Source organism: Semicossyphus pulcher, unplaced genomic scaffold (genome assembly GCF_022749685.1).
Source record: "Semicossyphus pulcher isolate SPU_LCO1_2020_fin unplaced genomic scaffold, fSemPul1.0.p SCAF_26, whole genome shotgun sequence".
Classification (NCBI taxonomy): Eukaryota; Metazoa; Chordata; class Actinopteri; order Labriformes; family Labridae; genus Semicossyphus; species Semicossyphus pulcher.
The window spans coordinates 267,501-286,636 of NW_027211700.1; the positions used below are offsets into that span (position 1 = coordinate 267,501).

Sequence of the window (19,136 nt, forward strand, 5' to 3'; positions counted from 1 at the left end):
GACCTTCAGAGACGCGCAGGCTGGCTGTCAATAATCGCTGATGTGAAGGTTCATTTGAACAGTATTGAAAAGGACAGAAACGGGAGGTTTTCATTCATATATACGAGTGAGGATCTACGTATGTATGGTGGCTTCAGCTCAGTGTTGGACCCCTTCATGGATCAGCAGCAGTATCTCAATCAGATTAAACAGGCGTAAACGTTTTTCTCCAATATACACAACTCGACATGTTCTTGATCTCCCAAAATATGCTAACATTGGTGCAAAACTGCAAAACTGCACTTTCCTTGCAGCCTCACTCTCAGATCATAATCCTGTTACGTTATCCTGCAGGCTTAGAAGTGGTGGTCAGGATAAATGCAGTTATAGGACGAGTCCCCCGCTGTCTGCCTCTCTGTGACTTAATGATGAAAATGATCAAAGACTGTGTGTGTGTGTGTGTGTGTGTGCGTGTGTGTGTGTGTGTGTGTACTGATACAAAGCAGATGAAGGTCAGCTTTTCAGACCTGTTTACTGAAAGACTCTGAATATATAAAATGTATGAATACCAACACAGATGTGTCTTTAGAGACCAACTTGAACTCTGCATCACAGTTATTTGTGAATCTCTTAAAGCTTACAGGAGAGCTCATAGAATACTATATCACTATATCACATATAATACATCACTACCAAGCTGGAGACAAGAATGGATGGAGAACTGATTCATAATTCTATAGCCATAAGAGGCCCTATTATTGTATTACAATAATATATTATTATATATCACATAAAGGCGCACAGTCTAAAGCATATGGCACTAAGTGATTGAGGGCGTGTCTGACGCACTTTAGATCGTTACAAGGCGCACAATCTGGGCGCAAACCAAGGTGCAAAGAGGTTAGCTTCAGTACCTGGATTATTCATAGGCGTGTTTTCAGCATAACATGAATCAAACCAATCAGAGTGTCAGCTCTCATTCCCTTTAAGAGCCCAGTGCGCCTGCAGGCAGGTGTGTTGCTGTTTACACGATGGATTTCAGTCTTTCTTCTTATATAAACCGACTCAGACCGGCATATTCAGCTTGTTTCTGTCCATTGTGTCCTTGAACACGCAGAACACACACTGGTCACTGTACGATACATGAGGAAGCACGGATTGATGTTAAAGCCACTGAAGCGATCCCACTGCCCAGCAGAGACCCACATGAAGAGAGACGCTGTGAACGTTTACGAGGCACAGCATTAATGATTTAAGTCTCCAGACGGACAGGATCTGATGTTTATTAAACTTCTGTGTGCTGACCATCAAAGACAGGTCGGCTGTAAATGTTTGGTTACTTCTTGTTGCTGCTGGATCACACGGCTGTGTTCTGTCTGTGCGTTATGGACACTGGACAGTGTTTAAATATGTGGGCACGATTGTCGGTGCCACAGGGAGTTATGTTTGAGGATTATAATTAATTTACCTCCTAGTTGAGTGTGTGTGAGTGTGTGTGTTTCAGCTGTATTACAGAGAGCGTGCGTCTGAATGAGCGTGCAGTATGGAGAGCTTTGTGTCGGTATCAGTAGTTTTTGGCCTGTGTGTGGCTCGAGCAGGAATCTCCCTGAGGTGGAGCACGTGTGTGTGGAGGTGAAGCAGGTGTGTGTGGAGGCAGTGGTGAGCTTGTCAACGTCGTCCTGCCCTTCTCAGCAGATCGGTAACAAACCAAAAGCAGTATCATGATTTAAGGACACGAGGGAAACCAAAGCTTGCAGTCTGTCCATTAAACAACGTTATTCCACTGTATCTGCACACACACTGCTTTTCCCTTATGAGTCAAAGCGCTGCTGTGCGTCCCCGTGTGAGTGACAAGCAGACTCGTGCTGTGAACTCTCCCGATGTATGTCCATAATGCGCCGTCTAAATAGCAGAGACACATTGCTTACTACGCCCAAATGCAGAAGGTGGTTTAAACCTCCCAAAGTTCCAGAAGCTTAGACACATATGGACTTGGTTACACTCAGAAGATAATAAGAGCAGATTGGTAGAAAAACAGGAGTTGCAAACAACCACCTGAACGACCTTTAATCAACGAAAACATGCTGAGTTCAATCACCAAGAATCCAATAATATAAAACACTTTGGTTTCATGGACGGAGGCCCATCTAACCTCCAGTTTAAGGGACCACTTAAAAAAAACCCAAACACCTCTTACAGCAGACAACACATTTACAAGGTGGATGGATAAAGGCAGAAGGTCCCGAAAATACAATCTGCCTCAGAATAACCTGTTTACAGCTGCTGGGTCAAAGCAGACTCAACTGTAGGTCCTGACAGAGCAGCCGAGACTACTCAGCGCCTCACTGCTAACAGAGGTCTAACATCAGCCATCGACAATATCCTCAAGAGCTATCCCCAATATGAGGACACGAGGAATGATGGGACACGAGGCAGGGTGGGACACGATGCAGGATGGGACACGAGGCAGGATGGGACAGGAGGCAGGATGGGACATGAGGCATGATGGGACACGATGCATGATGGGACACGATGCATGATGGGACACGAGGCATGATGGGACACGATGCATGATGGGACACGAGGCAGGATGGGACACGATACATGATGGGACAGGAGGCAGGATGGGACATGAGGCATGATGGGACACGATGCATGATGGGACACGAGGCATGATGGGACACTGTGCATGATGGGACAGGAGGCAGGGTGGGACACGAGGCAGGATGGGACACGATACATGATGGGACAGGAGGCAGGATGGGACATGAGGCATGATGGGACACGATGCATGATGGGACACGAGGCATGATGGGACACGATGCATGATGGGACACGAGGCAGGATGGGACATTGTGCATGATGGGACACTGTGCATGATGGGACACTGTGCATGATGGGACACGAGGCAGGGTGGGACACGAGGCAGGATGGGACACGATACATGATGGGACACGATGCATGATGGGACACGGTGCATGATTGGACACGGTGCATGATGGGACACGATGCATGATGGGACACGGTGCATGATGGGACACGGTGCATGATGGGACACGGTGCATGATGGGACACGATGCATGATGGGACACGATACATGATGGGACACGATGCATGATGGGACACGAGGCATGATGGGACACGATGCATGATGGGACACGAGGCATGATGGGACACGATGCATGATGGGACACGAGGCAGGATGGGACACGAGGCATGATGGGACACTGTGCATGATGGGACACTGTGCATGATGGGACACGATGCATGATGGGACACGGTGCATGATTGGACACGGTGCATGATGGGACACGGTGCATGATGGGACACGATGCATGATGGGACACGATACATGATGGGACACGATGCATGATGGGACACGATGCATGATGGGACACGATGCATGATGGGACACGAGGCAGGATGGGACACTGTGCATGATGGGACACGATGCATGATGGGACACGATGCATGATGGGACACGGTGCATGATGGGACACGGTGCATGATGGGACACGGTGCATGATGGGACACGATGCATGATGGGCCGCTGGAGCAGACTCCGCACTCTGCACAGCCATAGGACCACAGTAATTGGCTCAGACCTGTTGCTAGGCAGAAGTACGATTGAGCCCCTCCCCTCTGCTACAGAAACGGTACATGCTGAGTGATCTCTGATTATTAAAGAGCACATTTGAGCTAAATAGTTCAAACAACTCCTACTTGTTAGAATGAGTTGCAGTGTTCTTTGACCCAAAGTGCAGAATCAGCTTTAACAAGGTTTTGGTTACAGACAGTTAACTTGAGTTGGTGGCTGAGTTGGGGACTGAGAGGTGAGCAGGCAGTGAGCAGCTGGGCAGATGAACCGGTGGGAGCGGAGGAGGGCTGGCTGCTTTCAGAGGTGGAGAGGAGAAAAAGAGGACTTTAAAGCTTTCATGAGGAACAAACACAGCGCTGAAAACACTGGCCGGCCTGGACAAAGAACCACAGAGGCAGACTGAACCATCTGCTGATGAAGGACCAAAGAACCAGAGTATTTGTAGACTGCAGGCTGATGGCTTGATGAGGAACAGGTGAGCAGGCTGAAGCAGTCCGGAGGTGTTGATTGGCAGAGCAGATGAGGAGCTCTGAGGATGACCACGCCCAGAGACAGACAGACAGAGGCTGCTTCCCAAGTCTTTTATTTGATAGCTCCTCGCTCCTCGCTCCTCGCCCGAACCGGAAGTAGTTCCGGAGCCGCCATATTGAGGACCGTCTCAAAGCTCTTATCGCTGCTCGGAGGAGCGAGGAGCGAGGAGCGAGGAGCGAGGAGGGAGTTCCGAGGAGCGATAAGCGAGGATACACGAGAGCAGCCTCCACGGAAGTCTTTTACTGGCCGACACGCCCCCTTATTACAGATCAGTCAGTGATTGGACGCTGCAGCAGATCGGACTGATGTGAAACTTCACAACATCACCGGAGTTTCATATCGCAGAGAGGAAGAAGCGGACCTTAAAACAGACTTTACAGGGCGCCTTGAAACCGACTATAAACAACGTCGGTATAATGAGTTGGTATCTGACAAGCTGAGATCGTTTAGAATTAAATATTGATCATAACTTGTCGTAAAATATATAAAATGCAGTGAATAACTGCAGATTTGATTTGTTTTCTGGGTCAACATCTGATTAGAAATAAGTTGTCTAAAAATCAAAAGCGGCAAAAACAGATTAATTTCTATTAAATGTAATCTAAAGAAATACCTCTCGTCATGATCAGTTATTCCCCTGCTAACTTTTATTACAGATGAATGAATGAATTCAGAGGGAGCAGGAGAGTCTCTCTGTCAGCAGGTAACACTACGTGTGAGCGTGATCATCAGTGAGGTCGGGTTTGATCAGCGTGACGTGATTTCTATTTATCCTGAAACTTTGAGCCTAATCAATAATGTTCATAGTTCATGAACAGACAGTATTTGGGCTTATTAAATAATTAATTCAGATCAGATTATCTGTGATCAAAAATGTAAATAATGAACAAATAATATAAAGACAAAAAGTGCTGGTAAGAAATGTCCGTCTGGCTCTGCAGCAGGAACACAGACTGCAGCCTGTTCTTCATGTGCAGGTGTTTGTTACACAGGTAACAGGTTACAGAGAGGAAACACTGTTACTGTGTGTTTCATTAGAATACAGAGCACATGTGTGCAGACACAAACAGCTGTTAAAGCAGACTGACAGCTGATCCAGCGGTGATCAGCTGACGCGATCATCACAAACGGACGTCGCAGCACGTGACGCTTCATCGGAAAGGACGTCTCATGTCTCTTAAAAAACATTCCCTCGTTTCCTCTCTCCTCTCTTGGTTTCCTCGCGTCTCTCCATGCATCTCTGGTGGGAGGGACTAAGACGCAAGTGAACGACGCAAGTGAAGGGAACATGGATGCAATTTAAGAGACTTGGGAAGCAGCCAGAGACAACAAGAAACACAGGGAAGAGGGGCAAACCATGGCCTGAACCATGACTTTAGTAACGACACAAGAGAATAAAAAGAGTCAAATCCAGGTTTACAGTGTGCAGACCTGACAAAGCATGAACTCAGCCTGTCGACTGCCTGCTTCCTGGTGTAGTTATTCCAGCATCCTTTCAGCCTGATTGTTGTCAGTAACTCTCAGTAACGTCTGTTTCTCTTGGCCTCAGAGCGCTGTAGTAAGACAGATCTCAGATGTGAGTCAACGTGGAGGAGGAGTCTGCACTCCTAAAGTTTAACATGCAGTTTCCTTCCTGATGTTAGAACTGTGTTTCTATGCACAGCAGCATGATGTAAAGGTCAGCAGAGAGAGGAACAACAGAGGGACCAGAGTAAAGTTCAGCTCTGTCACAGGCTGGAGGACGCAGGCCAGGCTGCACCACATGTCACCTGATACATGTTTATTTTACTGACATAAGAGAACTGGACATAAACCTAAAGGACCACGAAAACAGACAGGGCAGAAGAGGAGAGAGGCTGACTCCTGCAAACTTATATTACAAAGTCTCACTGTGAAGACACCAGCAGAGACAAGTCACAGACAGACAGGACGAAGCTGATTCTCCTGATGGCTCTGACTCCGCCCACCTGGCGCCTCCACACATGCAAACACCCAGCTGCCGTGTCTCAATGTAATTAATGAAGTTAACATGCTGGTGTTCATGCTGAGGCAATCTCAGATCCCGTCAGCTACAGTCTGACGACGATGCTGGGGACACCGGTGAACATGTCGGGCGTGTAGCCAGCGGTTAGCATAAACCACTTCCTTTTCCGCGTGCTGCATCGTTACAGAAGAACAACCTGTTTTTCTGGTGACTTATTTTCATTAACGGCTCTGAAGTAACGACATCAGATCAGAAGAAGCTAAATCATCGTCAGAGAGCTGCTGATGGGAGCCGGGATGTCCTGCGACGGCAACGCTCCGCCTGCTTTTGCTCTCCACACAGACTGTTCCTCCTGCACACGCCACAGCCTGCTGATACGTGATTGGTCAGTATTACTCGGACTACAAGCGTAGCACTAACGGAAACCAGAACACATGCCACGACTGAAATCCTCGGCCCTGCCTACAGAGTCCACATTTAGAGTGAATGCTGCGAAGGTGAGAGGGTGGTGTGCAGACAGGTGAAGCTTCAGCAAAGGTTTGGACAGAGGAGGAAGAAGGAGAATCAGGTGTGTGATGATGCAGCCATGCTACCGTGGGTGTAGGAAGCATACATTAAGTGGGTGGGACAAATTGACGGGAGTTCTGGAGGTCCCAGAAACATTTGAACAGAGTACATGTCTCTTCCTGTCCTCTGGTTGAACATGTAGTCTGATAATGATCTGATGATTGGTTTATGTTGTTCCTTCATGTTTGAAATATTAAAAAGCTAAAAGTACAGAAATCGATTTGATGACTCAGAGCCGTCTTTAATAGAAACCACTCATTGATTATTTAAACTTTAAGATGTTCAAATAAATGATGCTCTGTCCGTGTTGGTCACATGCTGCACCTGGACGGAAATGTTTCCTATTTAATGTCCCATTGTTTTCAATAACAGTGTGATAAGAGAGCCTGCATCACAAATGACTCAGTCTGCCTACATGTGACGAGGGCTGGTGGAGCGATCATTATTTAGTGAACAGTTAAGTATTGTATTCTTTTCCACTGATGATAATAATAAGCCAGCCAGCTCTCTGTTCAGAGCTAACGTTAATTATCTCAAGTGACAGAAATCAACATCATGCTAATTTGTTGGGCCAACCAGACACTGATTTGTCAGAATAGGGAGCGCCTGCTTCATTGATTACAAGTCTCTGCTGTAAGTTAGCTGGAGCTAACAGCAGTGACGGTGACTTACTTCTTTCTTCTTCAAAAATCTCCTCATGTCCATTTCTGTTCTGTCAGATTTCTATGGGAATCAAAACATTAGTGTCGACGCTGCTGCTGCGCCTCTCTGCTGCTGCTGCAGCTGCGCCTCTCTGCTGCTGCAGCAGCGCCTCTCTGCTGCTGCAGCTGCTGCAGCGCCTCTCTGCTGCTGCTGCTGCTGCTACAGCGCCTCTCTGCTGCTGCTGCTGCAGCTGCGCCTCTCTGCTGCTGCAGCAGCGCCTCTCTGCTGCAGCTGCTGCAGCGCCTCTCTGCTGCTGCTGCTGCTGCTGCTGCTCCTCTCTGCTGCTGCTACAGCGCCTCTCTGCTGCTGCTGCTGCTGCTGCTGCTCCTCTCTGCTGCTGCAGCGCCTCTCTTCTGCTGCTGCTGCTGCTGCTGCAGCTGCTCCTCTCTGCTGCAGCTGCTGCAGCTGCTGCAGCTCCTCTCTGCTGCTGCTGCTCCTCAGCTTTAAGGCAAAGTGCAGGTTCCACATTCAGCGTCCTGAGTGTCACAATGACAACATCTGCAGGAGGAGAGGAGAGGAGAGGAGAGGAGGAGAGGAGGAGAGGAGGAGGAGAAGTAGAAAGCAGGATGGAGGAGGTTCAACGTTCTGGGTCAGTAGTTTGTCATTCAGCTCATCCTGCAGATGCCCCCCTCACACACACACACACACACACACACACAGACACACACACACACACACACACTGTCATGTTAAAGCTGCACAGTGAGCAGGTGTGTCGCTCTCTGCACAGTCAGGATGTGATGCAGCATCTTCATCTGTTTAAACTGAAACCGACCATTTAAATATTAAAATGTATTTTTATCATTTATTGAGTTTCATGATTTTACTGTCTTGGTCGGCTGTCAATCATCAGGCTGTGGGCGTGTGAGTAATTATTTACAGAACTGAATGATTATTATTTACTTGATCGTCTTTATATTTCCACATGACTCTTTATTCTGTTGTTTATTCAGCTTCGTGTGTTCACAGGTCCAACATGCGCTCATGTATTCACTCATTGCTCTTTGCATTTCCTCGTTCATCTCATCATTGATTTAGTCAACTTAGTTCCTGTTCCCTCTGACCAATCAGAGCTCCTTAAATCCTTCTGTGAGCATCGGCTCGCTGATGAGCCTCGTCTGACGGAGTGAAACCAGATGATCCGTGTGGTGTGAATCACTGATCACACACTCAGCCCGAAGCCTCCCAGTACAACCAGTTAACATGCGGGACACTGAGCAGCTGCAGTGGAGCTGCTGGAGGGCGATCAGGCTGCACCTCGCTGGAGCAGAGAGCACACTGAGGTTACATCCACGGACATGAAAACAAACGACGTGTGGATGTTTGTTAGCAGTCAGTTAGCAGATGTGCTAATAGAAGTAGAGAACATGTCACCTGTCACAGGTGTAACTGCTATGTCTCAGACACAGACAGACACAGACACTCTCAGGTCTCCAACATGAACATGTCAACACATTTCTCCTTCATGTCAAACCCCAGAAGGTTCCTGGTTCGAGTCCCTGTTCAGACATAGGGGGCCTTTCTGCGTGGAGTTTGCATGTTCTCCCTGTGTCAGCCCTGTGATGGACAGGTGACCTGTCCAAGTGTAACCCCGCCTCTCACCCAATGACAGCTGGGATAGGCTCCAGCTGGTCTGTGAGCTGAACAGGTAGAGAGTGGATGGATTTGAAGTCTTTTAAGCTGCAGAACGTTTGACCTTTTCAGTCACCTCTGCAGCTTTAACATGACAGTGTGTGTGTGTGTGTGTGTGTGTGTGTGTGTGTGTGTGTGTGCGTGCGTGTGTGTGTGTGCGCGTGTTTGCGTGTTTGTGTGTGTGTGTGTGTGTGTGTGTGTGTGTGTGTGCGTGTGTGTGTGTGTGTGTGTGTGCGCGTGTTTGCGTGTTTGTGTGTGTGTGTGTGTGTGTGTGTGTGTGTGTGTGCGTGTGTGTGTGTGTGTGCGCGTGTTTGCGTGTTTGCGTGTGTGTGTGTGTGTGTGTGTGTGTGTGTGCGTGTGTGTGTGTGTGTGTGTGTGTGTGTGCGCGTGTTTGCGTGTGTGTGTGTGTGTGTGTGTGCGTGTGTGTGTGTGTGTGTGTGTGTGCGTGTGTGTGTGTGTGTGTGTGTGTGTGCGCGCGTGTTTGCGTGTTTGTGTGTGTGTGTGTGTGTGTGTGCGTGCGTGTGTGTGCGCGTGTTTGCGTGTTTGTGTGTGTGTGTGTGTGTGTGTGTGCGTGTGTGTGCGTGCGTGTGTGTGGGCGTGTTTTTGTGTGTGTGTGTGTGTTTGTGTGTGTGTGTGTGTGTGCGTGTGTGTGTGTGTGTGTCACTCTCAGCATTAGCTTTGATGTGGACATACATATGTATTGAAACCATCATCATCGGATTTCTCCCCCTTCTGTCCTCCTTTGTCCTCCCCCACACTCCTCCTCCCTCCTCTACCTCCTCTCCCCTCTCTCTCTCTCGTCCTCCTCTCCGTTCTACTCTCACTCATTTTTTCTCCTCTCTGTCCTCTCCTACCACCTCCTCCTCCTCCGCCCTTCCTCTTTCTCCTCTCCCTCCCCTCCCTCTTTATCCCCCTCCTCCTCCTCCTCTCCTTCCCTGTACTTCACTGTCACCATCAATCAGTGGCGAGCTCCGTCATCGGACTCGTCCCTGCCAGCTGAGGTGTTGCAGGATTGAAGGAGAGACTCGTCTCCCAACAACCGGCTTCATTTCAGGAGCCGGTCCCTCCATGAAGGGTCCAAAGGGGGGGGGGGGTGTAATAAAGAGTGTGTTAGTGGGGAGAACAAAGGGACGAGGGAGACAGATGAGATGATGGAAGAGGGGATGAATGTCAGGTAATCAGGGGAAAAGGGGAGGGGGTGATTTATAGCAGAGTGGGGGGGTTGAAGGGCACTGTAGGTCACAGTGACATTAATGAGCAGTAGGGGGCAGCATGTGGCAGTAAAGCTCCCCTGTGCTGCCTGCGAGCGTTCACTGTTTGCTTCCACTGAGGCGAGTGTGTGCTTTAATGACTCGATCTCCTCTGATGAACGACTTGAATTAAACCTCGGGGCCGGGGGGGGGGCACGCCAAGAAGAAGAGCCCTGTCCCCACAGAGGACCAGGGGACACAGAGCTACCTGTTCTAGAAGCTTCTGGAGGAGCTCATTGAGTTGTGTTGCTAATAAAGCTCCTCTGGTGTTTTCATGCTGATGAGCTGTGATGAACATCAATCTACAGACTGTTCACCTCTGAGCTCACCTCACTGCTTCCTCTAAAGGAGCATTCTGCTGCATTCAGAGGGTTACATCTCATTACCTTCATCCATAATCTCTATCAGCTATGATGGTATTGCACATGCTCATACGTAGCATCATAACATCACCCCTTAATCTGAGTGACTCTTTTAAACGACTTTACATCTCTGCTTTTGGAGACAGAAACAACCGTAGTTGAAGAAGAGGCTGGATACCGGTGAATTAGCTGAGGGGACACCTAGCAGACAGCTCCCAGCTGTCACTCAAAAAGGGCCACGCCCCTAATGCTGCATCACTATAAGCCTTAAAATAATGTAAACAGGTGAGTTGTATAAAGATTCTCCCCGTACAGTTGTGATATAGAGAGAAATGAGCTACAGAGACCCAAACTGTTTTTTGTACCAGGCTGTAAACATGTTTATTTCTGCTGTAAAGTTTAACATGGGGCTCTATGGGGACTGACTCACTGCTGGAGGCAGCCTCAAGTGGACACCAGAGGAACTGCAGGGTTGGGGAACATAGATAAATCCAACATGAACAGACGGATGTGAAATAAGCCGACAGTGGAACCAGATGAAGTGAACTTGATCTCCAGGTGATATGAGAATTAGCTCCTTGCAGCTTTAGGTCTCACTGCTTCCTCTAACCAGCTAATGAGCTGCTGTCACAGATGAGCGTCTGATCTCAGCTAATACACAAGGTGAGACTGAGGCGTTCTGAGCGAGGTGGAACTTACCTGCTAGCGATCTGGAGTTACAGTGTGTAAATATCGTTGGTGCATGTTGATTGTTGACAGACTCAGTGACAGAGCTTTGTGTTCATAGAGCTGCTTCTGGTCTTGCTTTAGTCCAGACAAACATCTGTGTAAGGAATGTTTAATATAAACTATGTTCAGGTTATTCAGAGAGATCATATCTACACACCTCTAAGAGCTAAGAGAGTAAATACATTGTGCCTCTCAGAACAAGAGAAGAAAATCGTACTGGAAATATGTAAAATGATCTGCTGACAGAACCAGAACATGGAGCAAGATGTTCTAAAATATATTTTAAAAAGTTAAAAAACAGTACTTATGTTAATTGTATCTTTATAAAAACAGAGCTACAAAGTGCTTCACGTGCTTAATAGCATGGACCACCACAGCATGGAAAACACGATACAACAAAGGAAAAGGGACAAAAGAAAAATAGAGTTTCAAGTGGATTGAAGAGTTGAAAGCAGCTCTGTTCAGGCGTGTTTCAGGGTGTCACAAAGTCACCTTTAGTCGAAGCTTCAACTTTGGAACAGATGTTAAGATAATCACATTTCACTTTTCACAGGGAGGTGTCAGAGAGTTACTTTACTTCACGGATCTGTGAGCTTCAGTGTCCTCTCAGCAGAAACAAACTGCTGCTGGGTCCCCCTCAGAGCAGGTCATGTGACTCACCCTGGGTCATGTGACTCACGCTGCCCCCTCCACACATTGGTAGTGTTCATGAGAACACTTATGTGGAGGAACTGCTCCGGCTGTGGAGGAGCTGCTCCTGCTGTGGACCCGTTAATGACAGATGTTTACTGTGACCCATCAACAGTTTGTGACCCTCACTCATCATTAAGACTTCATTATAGCAGCTGCAGAGACAGATGGCATGTTACAGTGAGACAGGTGGATGTTACAGTGAGACAGGGGGACGTTACAGTGAGACAGATGGTGTGTTACAGTGAGACAGGTGGGTGTTAGTGACACAGTTGGATGTTAGTGAGACAGGTGGATGTTACAGTGAGACAGGTGGATGTTACAGTGAGACAGGGGGATGTTAGTGAGACAGACGGTGTGTTACAGTGAGACAGGTGGATGTTACAGTGAGACAGGTGGATGTTAGTGAGACAGACGGTGTGTTACAGTGAGACAGGTGGATGTAACAGTGAGACAGGTGGATGTTACAGTGAGACAGATGGTGTGTTGCAGTGAGACAGGGGGATGTTACAGTGAGACAGACGGTGTGTTACAGTGAGACAGGTGGTGTGTTACAGTGAGACAGGGGGATGTTACAGTGAGACAGGCGGATGTTACAGTGAGACAAGCGGTGTGTTACAGTGAGACAGGGGGATGTTACAGTGAGACAGACAGTGTGTTACAGTGAGACAGGGGGATGTTACATTGAGACAGACAGTGTGTTACAGTGAGACAGGTGGATGTTACAGTGAGACAGACGGTGTGTTACAGTGAGACAGGGGGATGTTACATTGAGACAGACAGTGTGTTACAGTGAGACAGGTGGATGTTACAGTGAGACAGACGGTGTGTTACAGTGAGACAGGTGGATGTTACAGTGAGACAGACGATGTGTTACAGTGAGACAGACAGTGTGTTACAGTGAGACAGGGGGATGTTGCTTTGAGACAGACAGTGTGTTACAGTGAGACAGGGGGATGTTACAGTGAGACAGACGGTGTGTTACAGTGAGACAGGGGGATGTTACAGTGAGACAGACGGTGTGTTACAGTGAGAGAGGTGGATGTTACAGTGAGACAGACAGTGTGTTACAGTGAGACAGGTGGATGTTACAGTGAGACAGGGGGATGTTAGTGAGACAGACGGTGTGTTACAGTGAGACAGGTGGATGTTAGAGTGAGACAGGGGGATGTTACAGTGAGACAGACGGTGTGTTACAGTGAGACAGGTGGATGTTAGAGTGAGACAGGGGGATGTTACAGTGAGACAGACAGTGTGTTACAGTGAGACAGGTGGATGTTACAGTGAGACAGGGGGATGTTAGTGAGACAGACGGTGTGTTACAGTGAGACAGGTGGATGTTACAGTGAGACAGGTGGATGTTACAGTGAGACAGGGGGATGTTACAGTGAGACAGGTGGATGTTACAGTGAGACAGGGGGATGTTACAGTGAGACAGACGGTGTGTTACAGTGAGACAGGGGGATGTTACAGTGAGACAGACGGTGTGTTACAGTGAGAGAGGTGGATGTTACAGTGAGACAGACAGTGTGTTACAGTGAGACAGGTGGATGTTACAGTGAGACAGGGGGATGTTAGTGAGACAGACGGTGTGTTACAGTGAGACAGGTGGATGTTAGAGTGAGACAGGGGGATGTTACAGTGAGACAGACGGTGTGTTACAGTGAGACAGGTGGATGTTAGAGTGAGACAGGGGGATGTTACAGTGAGACAGACAGTGTGTTACAGTGAGACAGGTGGATGTTACAGTGAGACAGGGGGATGTTAGTGAGACAGACGGTGTGTTACAGTGAGACAGGTGGATGTTACAGTGAGACAGGTGGATGTTACAGTGAGACAGGGGGATGTTACAGTGAGACAGACTGTGTTACAGTGAGACAAGGGATGTTACAGTGAGACAGACAGTGTGTTAGAGTGAGACAGGGGGATGTTACAGTGAGACAGATGGTGTGTTACAGTGAGACAGGTGGATGTTAGAGTGAGACAGGTGGATGTTACAGTGAGACAGGGGGATGTTACAGTGAGACAGACAGTGTGTTACAGTGAGACAGGGGGATGTTACAGTGAGACAGACAGTGTGTTACAGTGAGACAGGGGGATGTTACAGTGACACAGACAGTGTGTTACAGTGAGACAGGGGGATGTTACAGTGAGACAGACAGTGTGTTACAGTGAGACAGGGGGATGTTACAATGAGACAGACAGTGTGTTACAGTGAGACAGGGGGATGTTACAGTGACACAGACAGTGTGTTACAGTGAGACAGGGGGATGTTACAGTGAGACAGACAGTGTGTTACAGTGAGACAGGGGGATGTTACAGTGACACAGACAGTGTGTTACAGTGAGACAGGGGGATGTTACTCCATCACGTGTCGTCCTCTGGTTGTGTCTCTAATGAGGACAGAGCTGTGCTCCCCGCTCCCTCAGAGGAGCTGTGAGGCTGAACGCAGACAGGAAAGTGTTTGTGACCACGTCTGAAGGAAACATGTTTAATCTGTTCACACGGGAGGGTGGGGTCAAACTCCACTTGTCCTTGAGAGGGGAGGACTTTTGTTCATATTTGACACAGAGGACTTATTCCAGGGAGGGCTGAGTCTCCATTACCTGCTCTGACAGGCTGGAAGTGGAGCCTCAGCAGGTACAGATATTTAAGATGTATTAAGAAACATCAGGAGCGGATGTCTGTCTGAGTGTGTCAGGACAGGTGGAGAACAGGACATGGGCAGGAAGTACACTGCTCAGCTCTCTGGAGACTTTCTGGCTCAACTACAGCATGACAGTGAACATTTTACCAAGCGTCTACAAATAGAGAGTTTTAAGAGCTGTTTCCATTAGCTGTAGTTATTAGAAGGTTCATGTCTGATGGATTTATTGTAAGGAAAGCCTGATGCCCAGTTTTATAATGTCAGAACGCCTTTGACCTCTGACTTTAATTAGTTTTAATTTAAGGATGATTTACGTCCAGTCACTGAAGATGCTGCATCACTCTGCATGTTCTGCTTCTCTAAATGTTAACATAGAAATGTGCAGATAATATTGAATCTTCAGGGCGGTTGATTCCCACAAAGTGTGACCGAACGTTTGGGCCGATCAGTGCTCTGACGTGTTTGATAGGCGTGGCAGCGGACCTCATGTCGGTCTCAGAATGTCCTCTCTGTGTGCTGGTCATGTTTCATGTCCTGTGCTGATCCTGAACGCTCACCTCAGATGCTCCGTCGGCCACGTCTGCCAGGTTTGTCAGCCATGTTGAATTTTAGAGGACGTCTGAAGGTCTAGGGAGATTTCAGATGTGTGAACACTGACAGGTGCAGCTGTCAGGTATTTTTCAGCATCACTGACAGAGGCAGGAGAAAGTCTGTGAAGCAGCTCGGCTGCAGACGCTCAGTGATTGGTTCAGATCGCCTGAGGAGGATGAAATAGAGAAAGAGGTGTTGAGGAGTGTTGGACTTAAACTGTGTGTCGGGCTGCAGTGACCTTCAGGCTGTTTGATCCTGACGCTCTGTGTTATAGAGTCCTGATGACTCTCAGAGCTCCGTTCTCCTCTCCGTCCTGCTGCATGAGAGGAAGACGTTGGCTCACACTCCTGAGTCACTCCTCTGACACCTGAAACTAGATTAGAGATGAGAGATTACCTCCGCTCTCTGCTATATTTAGTTGTGTTTCATGTTCAGGGCGTGCATGTGACTCTTCATCTCTGTGATGATGAATAGAGGTCAGCTCCAAGAGGAGAGAGTCTGCTGTAAGGTCACAAGAAGGAGGAAAGTTAGAGATGAGCAGGAAGTGATGAAGAGCGAAGCTGCAGACCTGAAGAGGGAGATGATTTATGTCCTGTTAGAGCAGCACTCTTCAGAAGCAGGTTAATGTCCTCTTCACAAAGCTCCACAATCACCTTCATTCAGGACTTGTGTCTTTATCACATACATACTATAATCTGTGGAAAGAGCCACTGAAGGCTGAAGGCTCTGTTTCATCAAGGTGTTGACAAGTGGAACATTTTCAGATGAAACTGAGAACAACAGATCCTGTTTGTGCAGAGGTGACAAAATGTTGTGAATAAGTTTTACATATTTTACAGACTTAAAATTGAGAAAATGTGACTGTAGTGTGACAGTAGTGTGACTGTTGTCTGACTGTAGTCTGACTGTTGTCTGACTGTAGTGTGACTGTAGCGTGACTTTTGTCTGACTAGTCTGACTAGTGTGACTGTAGTGTGACAAGTCACTAGTCACACTACAGTCAGACAACAGTCACACTACGGTCACACTACAGTCAGACAACAGTCAGACTACAGTCAGACAACAGTCACACTACTGTCACACTACAGTTACACAACAGTCACACTAGTCAGACTTTCAGACAACAGTCGAACTACAGTCACACTACGGTCTACGACTACTGTAGTGTGACTGTTGTCTGACTGTAGTGTGACTTTTGTCTGACTGTAGTCTGACTGTTGTCTTACTGTAGTGTGACTGTTGTCTGACTGTAGTGTGACTTTTGTCTGACTGTAGTCTGACTGTTGTCTTACTGTAGTGTGACTGTAGTCTTACTGTAGTGTGACTGTAGCGTGACTTTTGTCTGACTAGTCTGACTGTTGTCTGACTGTAGTGTGACAAGTCACGAGTCACACTACAGTCAGACAACAGTCACACTACAGTCAGACAACAGTCACACTACTGTCACACTACAGTCACACTAGTCAGACTTTCAGACAACAGTCGCACTACAGTCGCACTACGGTCTACGACTACTGTAGTGTGACTGTTGTCTGACTGTAGTGTGACTGTAGCGTGAATGTTGTCTGACTGTAGTGTGACTATTGTCTGACTGTAGTCTGACCATAGGGTGACTGTAGTCTGACTGAAGCGTGACTGTAGTCTGACCGTAGGGTGACTGTAGTCTGACTGAAGTGTGACTGTAGGGTGACTGTAGTCTGACTGAAGCGTGACTGTAGGGTGACTGTAGTCTGACTGAAGAGTGACTGTAGTGTGACTGTAGGGTGACTGTAGTCTGACCGTAGGGTGACTGTAGTCTGACTGAAGTGTGACTGTTGTCTGACTGTAGTGTGACCATAGTGTGACTGTAAGGACAATAAAGACTCTTCTTTTCTGATCTCATTTTGTCCTCTAATCCAGTGTATTTGGTGTCAGGAGGAGGAAACTGTGATGGAGTGTGAAGCTGTGAGGGGAAACGAATGTGTGCATTCATTACAGTAATATGAGCTCAGTGTTTCCTGCTGAGTGATGGATGTTTGACTGTTAGAGGTCTGCAGGAGAGCTGTGGCCTTGCAGACACTTCCATCTACTAATGCATGAAAGGTTTTTACACTTTCAATCCTCACACTAACCTCCTCTTCTTCTGTCCTCTGTCTTTGTGTCCTCCACAGGAAATGTCTTCGTGGTGAGCCTGGCCTTTGCTGACCTGGTGGTGGCATTCTATCCCTACCCTCTGGTGTTGTACGCCATCTTCCATGACGGCTGGTCCCTGGGTGACACGCAGTGCAAGGTGAGCATTAACTCAATGACTCTATATATCTGCAGCTTAGAGCAGAGTCTAGTCTTTGTTTAAATAGACCCAAGTCAAGCCTCAGATTAGATGAGGAAAAACTCAGGGGAAACCAGGAGGAAGCTCACAGGATGGATCGATGGTCCTGGATGAACATGTGATAGATGTCACGCGTGCAGAGCAGAAGAGGAACTTCAATTCACTGTTCTTCTGGTGTGCACAGCAGATACAGAGCACACTTCTTCTATGTTGATTGACCTCTTCATTGGCTGCTGGGCTCATCACTCATTAATTTGTTAGTGGCTGCAGGATGCTGAGAACTTTGCCCTTTTCATCCTCATTTACCTGCAGTGTGACTACTTTGAAACTGAAGCTAATGAAGCCTAATGCTACTCTTTATTGGAGCTGTTAAAAACAGCAGCACTTCACTGCTCTTATTAGTGTTCAGCTTCTCTACAGGCTAGAAGAAAGTAAAGCTTTAAGATGAGCTGCTCTTCGCCAGGAACATACTCTGTTGATGTGAACATTATTTTGGTGTTTGAGCTATCACCCCCCTCTCTGTCTCCCCCCTTCATCCCTCCCAGGTGAGTGGCTTCCTGATGGGCCTCAGTGTCATCGGCTCCATCTTCAACATCACGGGCATTGCCATCAACCGTTACTGCTACATCTGCCACAGCTTCAGTTACGACAAGCTCTATAGCTACAGGAACACGCTGCTGCTGGTGGCGCTCATCTGGCTGCTCACCGTGCTCGCCATCGTGCCCAACTTCTTTGTGGGCTCGCTGCAGTATGACCCCCGCATCTACTCCTGCACCTTTGCACAGACGGTCAGCACCTCCTACACCATCACTGTGGTGGTCATCCACTTCTTCGTGCCCATCGCCGTGGTTACCTTCTGCTACCTGAGGATCTGGATCCTGGTCATACAGGTGAGGCGGCGGGTGAAGTCAGAGGTCCGCCCCCGCATCAAGCCCAGCGACCTGAGGAACTTCATCACCATGTTCGTTGTGTTCGTGCTGTTTGCCATCTGCTGGGCGCCTTTAAACTTTATCGGGCTGGCTGTGGCCATCGACCCGGACGTCGTGGCCCCCCACATCCCTGAGTGGCTGTTTGTGGTCAGCTACTTCATGGCCTACTTCAACAGCTGCCTTAATGCCATCATCTACGGCCTGCTCAACCAGAACTTCCGCAGGGAGTACAAGCGCATCGTCATGTCCGTGTGGATGCCCCACCTGTTCTTCCAGGAGACGTCACGGGGGGGCACCGAGGGCATGAAGAGCAAACCATCACCAGGACTGAACAACAACGAGCAGGTGAAGGGAGAGTCTCTGTGACCCTGTTTTTATCTCCTCTTCTGTGTCCACATGTCAGAGACATTGAGCTCTGAGTGCCAAAGTCAGGAACTGTTGAGGTACCGAGAGAGAGACATCACAGAGAGAGAGACACCAGAGAGAGAGAGACAGGTGGAACAAACTTTGTGTTCTTCACAGAGTGCCATCATGACCCTGAGGGATTGTCTACGTTTCATGTGAAGAAGACACAGATTGTTTTAAGTGTTTCCTGTTTCTATGCCTCAAATAATCTCAGTTTGATTTAAAGTTCACG

At 48.0% G+C, this 19,136-nt stretch overlaps 1 protein-coding gene across 1 annotated transcript in view; it reads left to right on the top strand.

Moving 5' to 3' along the window:
* The window catches only part of LOC138604589 (melatonin receptor type 1B-B-like), a 31,005-nt gene extending 12,140 nt beyond the window's left edge, over positions 1 to 18,865 (top strand). Inside the window, exons 2-3 of the mRNA XM_069676535.1 lie at positions 17,413 to 17,531; positions 18,116 to 18,865. Of these exons, the coding sequence (XP_069532636.1) occupies positions 17,413 to 17,531; positions 18,116 to 18,865 (869 nt within the window). The remainder of the gene's footprint in view (positions 1 to 17,412; positions 17,532 to 18,115) is intronic.
* Positions 18,866 to 19,136: the final 271 nt, after the last annotated feature.